At 49.0% G+C, this 9,263-nt stretch overlaps 1 protein-coding gene across 1 annotated transcript in view; it reads left to right on the top strand.

Annotated features, from left to right (window-relative positions):
- Window positions 1-176: 176 nt before the first annotated feature.
- ARHGAP39 (Rho GTPase activating protein 39) overlaps window positions 177-9,263 on the top strand; it is a gene marked incomplete at its 3' end in the record, with an annotated part of 93,105 nt that continues 84,018 nt past the window's right edge. Inside the window, exon 1 of the mRNA XM_079302158.1 lies at window positions 177-329. Within this exon, the coding sequence (XP_079158284.1) occupies window positions 319-329 (11 nt within the window). The 5' untranslated portion in view covers window positions 177-318. The remainder of the gene's footprint in view (window positions 330-9,263) is intronic.

Genomic DNA, 9,263 nt, shown 5'->3' with positions numbered 1-9,263 from the left:
CTACCCCTCCCATCATCCCCCGCGGGGGGCTCATTCCCCCCGCCCCTCATTTGAATAAGGGCGTGGTCTCGGCGCGGGAAAGGGGCGTGTCCCCGGCGCGGCCCCGCCCCCGCGCGCTGCCCCCATTGGCCGCGCCGCCGTTGTCGCTGGTGACGGGGACGCGGCGGGGCCGCCGCGCTCAGAGCGCGCCGGGAGCGGCCGCGGCGGGCGCGGAGCGAGGAGGGGCCGGGGGGGGCTCGGGGTCGGTCACGGGGGGGCCATGGGAGCCCGAACCGGGGCCGGGGCCGGCGGCGGCGAGCGGTAGAGCCGCCGGGGATCATGGCGGAGAGGTGAGAAGCGGCATCGCGGCGGGGAAGGGGAGGGGGGATTTGGGGAAGGGGGGGGGGCGGTGGGATGGGTGGGAGCGGGCTGCGCCTCCTGGTCCAAACCTCCCCAAAATCTCCTTTAGGGACCCGTTTTTGCATCCCCCTCCTCTCCATATGGCGCTTATGGGGGTGCCCCCTCCTCTTTGAGGTGCCCTTGGGGGGTCTTTACCCTCCCCCATCATCACTCTGGGGGGTCTCAGCCCCTTTTTGGGAATGGGGGAGCTTCCCTCCTCCTCTGGCTCCGTTTTGGGGGCTCCGCTTTGATTGTGGGGTTTGGGGTGGGGGGGCATTCCTACCTGCACTGCATCCAGGTGTTGGTTTGGCTGGAGAATTCCAAACCCCCCTCCCAGATTTTGGTGCATGGAGGGGAGGGGGGGGCTGGATGCGCCCACCTGGTTCCCTGTGGCTGCAGGAAGAGGATGGAAAAAGGGGATGGAGCTCAACCGCACCCTGGATTTCGGGGAGAACTGGGAGAGGAGAGGGGGGAATTGGATCCTATCCTGCTCTCAGTGGAGGGGCTGGATCCCACCCCGCTCCGTTTGGAAAGGGTTATGGAGGGGCTGGATCCCACCTGGTTACCCCTGGAGGGGCTGGATCCCACCCTGCTCCTCACAGGGGGTTTATGGAGGGGCTGGATCCTATCCTGCTGCCCATGGCTGGGGCTGGATCCCTGGGTTTTGGAGGGGCTGGATCCTATCCTGCTCCTCACAGGGGATTTTATAGAGGTGCTGAATTCCACCCTGCTCCTTATGGAGGGGTTAAATCCCACCCTGCCTCCCTTTTTGGAGGGGTTTGGAGGAGCTGGATCCCATCCTGCTCCCTCTGGAGCAGCTGGATCCCACCCAGTTCTCCTTGAGGGGTTTCATGGAGGTGCTGGATCCCATCCTGCTCCCTATGGAGGGGGTTTAAAAGGGCTGGATCCCAACGCGCTGCCCATGGAAGGGGTTTGGAAGGGCTGGATCCCACCCTCCGCAGGATGGTGGTGGTGGGTGGGGGGGGTTGTTTAAATCCCACCCTTCTCCCTCGGAGAGGTGATGGAAAAGCTGGATCCAACCCCATCCCGCTCCCCGCGGGTGCTCCGCTCGGGATCGGGCGGGGGGGAAGGAAGGTCGGTGATGCCCGGGATGGATCCCGTGGGATGCAGGAGGTGTTTTCATGGAGGTGTAAGGTGTGGCAGGGCGAGGGGGGGGAGGGCAGCTCCCGGCGGGGAGGGGGGGCCCGGCGAGGCGTGGGAATGGGTGTGGATGCGGGGATGCGCCGGGAAAGGGGAGCGGGCAGGGATGGAGCCGGGTGGGATGGAGAGGAGGAGGAGAAGGTGGGGGGGGGGCTGCAGCGGGATGCGCAGCGCCGGAATTTGGGGCGGGGATCTCGAGGACCGAATCCGCTGGTTTTGGAAAGGTGGAAGGGCAGAGTTGTTTGGGATTTATTTATTTCACGGGGACGACTGAGCTGCCGGTTCGGGATTTTTTTTATTCTCCCCCCCCCCCGCCATTCCTTGCGTTCCCCTCCGGCTGCGAAAACTGCAGGATGGGAGTTTATTTATTTATTTATTTCCTTATTTATTTATATCCTCGTTTATTTATTCCCTTATTTATTTATTTTTCTCCTTGATTTCTTTCCCCTGTTCATTGAGCAATTGGTCGGGGTATTTATTTATCCTCTTATTTATTCCCACTTTAATCAACCCCTCGAGTGACCTCTACGGAGAAATCCGCAGCTGCTCCGCGGCTCCCGGAGCCTCACCTGGCACAGGCAGCTGGGTGGGATTAAAGGGGAAAACAAGAAAAAAAACCCACGTTTTCCACAGAAAATGGATGGATTTGGGATGTTTGGAAGGAGCTGTTGGGCACCTGTGAGCAGCAGGTGGCTGGGACAGGGCTGGAATTGGGATGTGGAGCTTCCCTCGGTGTCCATCCAGGGATTTGGGGTTGGTTGGGCTCCTTCCTTTTTCCATGGAATGTCTTTTCCCAAATGGATGCTCATCAATTCCAAAATTTGGGGATCCCAGTTTGGTGCTGCCAGAGTGGAAACCTGATGGTTTTGTGGAAGTGGGGGAGCAGGATTTGGTTGTGGGTATGGATTAGTGCAGGAATGTGGGATCTCAGATTATTTTGTGTGGGGTATTGGAGTTCTCCAAGTGTTACTCTGTGTGGATTTTTAGGGAGGTTGAGGGTTGAATTTCTTGGGATGGGTAAAGGATTGAGAGCTCGAGGCATCCCCTTCCTCTGAGGAATATCCTGAATTACAGAATCCTGGGATGGTTTGGGTTGGAAGAAGCCTTAAACCCACCTAAACTTTCCATGATCCCAGATTTCTCCAAGCCCCATCCAACCTGGACTGGAGTTGGAGCGTGGGATCTTGGGGTCACTGGCCAGGAACAATTCTAGGCCTAAAAGAAAAGCCTAAATTTGGGTGAATTTAACTCCAAAAATTGGAATTTTGAGTCACTGATGGTGGCACAACCCATCCTACCAGAACCAGGGATGGATTTTCAGGATAATCCCAACATTAATCCAGTTAGGAAAGAGCATTTCAGTGCTTCCTTTGGGAAGAAAGGCCTGGGGGGAGGCCCTTGTTTTCCAGGGAAATTTTTGCTTTTCCCACCCAAATCTGGATTTTTCCTGCTGCAAATCCAGACAATCCAAGGTCTGGGCTGTCTGTGAGCCAGATGTCCTTGGGCTGCTTTTTTCCAGAGGGGCTGGAAATGGGTTCAAAAGGATTTTTGGGAATATCCTGCTGTGCCATGGGATTGGCTGCTTGGAGTGGTGGGAGCAAAGAGGGGTCAGGGATTTATGGAATTGTTTTGGGGTAAGAAAAGACCTCTAAAATCATGGAGTTCAAGCCTGAAAGGCTGGAAGGAAAGGGAGGCTACTGAAGGTTTTCCAAATCCTGACTCAGGTTGTTTCCTGATATCCATGAGTTTGGTTTTATCCCAATTTTTTGCGATTTTGTTCACTGGTGTCACTGTTTTGTTGGGAGAAGGAGCCAATTTTGACCCCAGATGCAACCCTGAGTGGTTTTTATGGATTGTCCAATCTTTGCAGGGTTTCCAGGCCTTTATATCACTGGATTCTCCCATATGATCCACAATCATTTTATAAAAAACAGTGTTTCATGGAATTCCAGGCTTCTGAAAAATACAGGAATGTTTTGTGTGTGTGTTTAGTTGAACATCACACCTGGGAATGTGTGGAATCCATTCCATGAAAATCTTGTCCTGTGGGCCACCAAATCTCTTTTTCAGTGGGAAGTCCTCCTTGTGGACAATCCTGATTTTCTTAGGGAAGGAATTCCTTCAACTCCTTTAAAGCTTTTTTTTTTTTTTTTTTTTTTTAACCCCCTCCATTTCCCAGAAAATTTGGATGAATCCATAGTTCTTCACCTGGATTTGATGATGACCTACTTAGGACTTGATCCCAAAGTTCCAGGCTTTCAGGAACTCCTCAAACCATTCCCAAAGTTTTGCAGTGCTGTCGTTCCTTTCCTGAGAAATTATGGATTTTGGAGTCCCACCTCTGGGAATTTGGGGACAGATGCCCCAAAAATCCCAACCAAATAATGACCAAAATCCTTTAAAAAAAAAAAAATCTCAAATCCAAGCCAGCAAAATACAGCTGGGAATTCAGGCAGATTCCAGAGCCAAATTGGTGTCAAATCCTGTAAAACCACACATTCCCTGATGGTGGAACAGAGCTGTGGAGGGGCTGGTTTTAGGGGAGGGATCCCAATTTATCAGATCTAGGATTTTTGGGACTGTGCTCTGGCTGCTGTCACTGTTTTATGGAGTTTTTATTCAGGAATGTTTGCTGCAGGTGATGAACATCAGTGGGAATTTAGTTTCACTGATTAAGATTTGGATAAGATGCTTCCAAGTTGCTCCACTGACCTCTTAAAAAAAAAAAAAAAAAAAAAGCTTTAAATTATCATTTTTTGCTCTTCCTTCATCCTCTCCCTGCATTTTTGCTCCAGTGATTATTTCCTTACATGCTCTAAATAACGCATTGAACCCCGACCTTTCCTCTTCCTCCTCTGGCTCTTCCCAAAAATAAACATTCCAGCTGGAATTTAGGTTCCCCCCCCACTTTCCAACTCATCCAGGCTGGCTATTTTTAATTCCAGCCACCAAGAAGTGTTTGAGGGATAAATGTGCTCCAGGTGCTGAGGGGAAGAAGTGGAGCACTCCAGACCTCCCAGTGCCCTTGGGAATTCATTGTTATCCCTGAAATTGCTCCCAGGGATACCCAAATCCCCTTTTTTTATTTTTATTTTTTGGTTTTTCAGCTCCTGAAAGGATCACATTGTGCTGTTCCAATGGGAGGTGCCTCCTGTGTCAAATTCTTCATCCCTTGCTCTTTCCTTGACCTTCACAGATCCAGGGATTGGGTTAATTCTCACATCTGGCTCTGCCATCCTGATTTTTAGGGAATAAATCCACCAATCCCAGCTTTTTTTGGGAGCTAGAAATGTCCCTGTGACTTTTGGAATGTCTCCACATTCCCAAGAGGAAAATAAGTCTTTTATTTAAATAAATTATTTAAATTATTTCCAGCTTTTTTTTTTTTTTTTTTTCAGTCATTATCAAAAATAAATGGGAAGGAATGGGAAGAGGAAGTGGAGTGACCCAGTGGGGTCATTCCAAGACCAGGAACTGCCATTCCGACTGGGAAAGATGTGGAAATTTCTGATTGTTGTGGAAGATCTCATAAAACTTGGAGCAAGTGAGGCCTGAAATGGATTCTCAGGGAGAGAAAGGGGTTTTGTTTTTATTTCCTTGACAGTGAGATCCTGAGAGGTTTTTTTCCTGGCTGGGATGGGGATTGGAAGTTTGGGATTCTGGGTTGGAGCAGATGGTTTGGGTGGGAAGGGACCTTCCCAGGGGGATCCAAGCTCTGTCCAGCCTGGCCTTGGACAATTCCAGGGATTCAGGGGCAGCCACAGATTCTCTGGGAATTCCATCCAGCCCCTCACCATCCTTCCAGGTATGAATTCCTTGCCACTATCCCATCTCTCCCTGCCTTCTGGCAATGGGAAGCCATTCCCTGTGTCCTATCCTTCCATCCCTTGTCCCAAATCCCTCTCCAGCTCTCCTGGAGCTCCTTCAGGCACTGGAAATATCTCCAAAGTTTCCTTCCCTTCTCCAGGTGAATACCCCCCATCCCCTTCCCCTTTTCCTGGGATTTCATCTCCTGGGCCATGACTGCCTTCACTCACACATCCCTTTATTCTTCACCCCCCAAAATCACAGAAAAATCCCTGGATTGAAGAATGGCTCCTTCCCTATGGAAAACCCATGCACCTGATCCATTTGTGGATTCCAGCAGATTCTGGCTTGTTTCTTGCTGAGGTGCTGACATTTCCCTGTCTGCCTCGTTGCATTTTTATTGATCTTCCCTCTATGCTCCCTCTGTGCTAGAATGGAAACAAAAACGTTACGTTGGGAAGAGCTGCCATGGAATTACAGGAGTTTTTTTAATTGATCTTCTTCGTGTGCTTCACAGCCAGGAGAGATCATGGAAAAGCATGGGAAGGTGGAATTATGGGATGGAAATGGGGTGGTTTTCTGTCTGGAAGAGGAGGATGGACAGTGTGGGAATTTTGGTTTCTTTGGAATTTCAACCTGCAGTCGGTCCGGGGTGTTGGGAATGCTCCACTCATGGAATCATGGAATGGGTTGGGTTGGGTGAGGATGTGAAAATCACCCAATTTCACCCCCTTGCCATGGGAAGGGATAATTTCCACTATCCCAGGTTGCTCCAACCTGGCCTTGGATAATTCCAGAAATGAGGCAGCCACAGCTTCTCTGGGAATTCCATTCCAAGGCCTTACCATGCTCTCAGAGAGGAATTTTTTTCCCACTATCCCACCTAACTGCTCTCTTGCCTCCATTCCCTGTTATCCTGTCTTTCCATGCCCTTTTCCAAAACCCTTTCCCAGCTTTTTTTAGAATCTCTTTGGATTCTAAATCCTGTCAAAGGCTCCAAATGAGTCTGTCCCTGGATTCTGTGTTCCTGGTGGGCTTGGAATGGAAAATGCTGCTTCTTGAAGAGCTCATATTCCTTCTTTTCCATATTCCAGGGTTATTTTTGATCGTTTTGGTGTTCATTTTTATATTCCTCACATTCAGGGATGCACCCCAAGCTGCCCCAAGCATGGACACAAAGGTTTGGTGGATCTGTGGATGCATCCTCAATTTTTTGAGGGGATTAAGCTACCTCTTAGGGGTTTTCAGGATCTGTTTTTGGACCTGGATTTTGGATTTGGTTTTCTGGATGCTTCCTAAGGTTCTTTGCTCCTTTTAATCCAAAGAGTGTATCCATGGATGTCCTCTCAGAGACAGGGAAAGGAGGAATCCTGGGAGCTCTTTTCCAGTTGGCTACTCGGAAAAAAAAAAAAAAAAAAAAAAAGAATAAAAATCCTCAGCAAGATTTAATGTGGTTGGGAATATTTAGAAATAATTAGGAAAATGGGGAAAAATATTTAGGAAAAGAGGAAAAATTCCTTTTGGAAGAAGAGGAATTAAGGGATTTGTGGTCACAGATCTCTGACCACTTCAGCAGGCTCTGGGTGAGGTGGGAAGGGATTTTCTTCCACTCTCCAGAAAAAATTGTGGGATTCAGGTCAGAGGTTGTTGGCTGAGGCTGCTGGACTTGGAATCATCCACAGGGCAGGAATTCTTGTTAATCATGGAGTCTTGGAAGGGGTTGGATTAAAAATAATCTCATTCCAACTCCTGCCATGGGCAGGGACACCTTCCCCTATCCCAGGTGGCTCCAAACCCTGTCCAGCCTGGCCTTGGACACTTCCAGGGATGGGGCAGCCATGGAATTCTCTGGGAGTTCCATTGCAGCCCCTCACTGTAATCAATTCCTTCCTTAAATCCTGTCTGAATGGATCAGGAATCCTGCTGGGTTGGAGGTCTTGGATTGCAGATTCCTGTGGGGACGGTGCCAGGACGGGAGCAGCTTCCCTTGGGACTGATGTGTCCCTAATTAATTGTGTCTGGATTAAATGGAACAGTTGGGCAACAAAAACACGGGAAAGCCTCTTTATTTTCAATTAATTCCACATTAAATTGATTTTCATTGCAACCTCTGCCTCTCTCCCAAGGAGCAGAGACTGTTCCCTTTTTCCCACCTTCCGTGCTGTTTCCGGGAGACGCCGTCGGATCTGTCAGAGCTGCCAGGAAGGAGAAAATTCCAAACAAATCCATCCTTTAAGGGAGCATTTTTCTTTCCCCCCCCCTTCTTCTCCTGCCTCTCTGACATTTCCTGAATGTCACCTTGAGGAATCCATATTGGTTCCATGCTGGGGATTTTCTGTTTAGAATTGGCTGCCACCAAAAAAAAAACCAAACAAAAATCCCACAGTGATCCAAAGAACACATTTTCTAGCTGGGAATTTTCTGTTTTAACAGCAAGTTCCTGAGTTTTTGCTGGTTTTTTGTTTTCCTAATTGAGGAAAATCCTGTGCCCAGAACTCTCCAAACCCCAATAAGTGAGTCTGGAATAGTTCCTGTTCTGTCACACTCCAGCTCACCTGAACAATTCCCCCTTTTTTTCCTCGTCTGGGAGGAGCACAGAAAGGGATTTTTATCAGGATGGAAGTGGGAATAAGATCAAAGAATGGGTTGGGTTGGAAAAAAAATAATTCCCAACCCCCTTCCATGGGCAGGGATACCTTCCACTATCCCAGGTTGCTCCAAGCCTCATCCAAACAGGCCTTGGACACTTCCAGGGATGGAGCAGCCACTGCTTCTCTGGGAATTCCATCTCAGCCCCTCACCACCCTCAACATAATGCTCAGAGCACAGAATGAGGCTGGGAAGGGCTTTTTTTGTGGGAAAACCCATGGGAATAACACAGGGAGGAAAACAGATCTTAACTTATCATCTCCAAAGTGTTTTTTTTTGGGAAGCTCCAAATGAGAAATTAACACAAACCCTTGGGAAAAGCCAAGCTGGGTGTGCAGGAGGAACAGGTTTGTCAGTAGATCCTGATGCTTTTCCACACAGGAAAATCCCAATCCAGACTTTTAAGCCACAGGTCAGATTTGCTTCATTCCATGTGTTCCTCTTCAGGCATTGCCTCAGCCTTATCAGCTCATTAAGTGCCTTATCAGCTCATTAAGTACCTTATCAGCCCACAGAGGGGTCAGTGGCCTTTGGAATTCCAAGGTGCCTGTCCTTTGGACAACAGGAATTATAGAAAAATCAGGATACACTTGGTATGTGCCAATACCTTCCCTTAAGGCTTTTAACTATGGAAAAAATGTTATGGAAAAAGTGTTTTTTTGGGAGGATAATTTTGTGGGAATACCTGGATCAGGGAAGTGACATTCCCACTGTGCTGTGGGACCTAAAATTCCAGGATGGGTTTTGGAGCCTTCATGACAAGAAGGGGCTGGAGCATGTCCAGGGATGAGAATGGATTTGGGGAAAGGTCTGGAACATCAGGAGCAGCTGTGGGGGTCTAATCCTGGAGAAAATTAGGGTATTTTAGCAATAAATAGGCTGAGTTTAGGAGTTCTCCCTCCTTCTGTCAAATCCCACTGCAAAGCTGGGAATTCTGATTCCATTTTTTGTTCCCTTTCCCTCCAATGGAACACGGGAAACTCCTAATTTTGGAAAGCTGAGAGCCTGGGGTGGTGTGTTGGGTATTTTAATGCTGTGAACAGTTTTCCTGCAGTTGGTTTTATCCCAGAGAAGCTGGAAAAGGGAATTTCAGAGGGTACAAACCTGCCTGTGGAAATGATTAGAGGTTATGGGTGACTCACGGATCTCCCTCCACCCACATTCCCTGATTCAAGAATCTTGTTGCTCTTTTCCTGTTTCATGTCAGATTTTCCTGAGTGGCAGAAATCATTTCACCTTCAGGAATGCTCTGGGGAGATCTTGGAGTT

The sequence above is a fragment of the Erithacus rubecula genome (assembly GCF_903797595.1).
Source record: "Erithacus rubecula genome assembly, chromosome: 3".
NCBI lineage: Eukaryota > Metazoa > Chordata > Aves > Passeriformes > Muscicapidae > Erithacus > Erithacus rubecula.
This window is presented reverse-complemented; position numbering and strand designations above follow the sequence as displayed.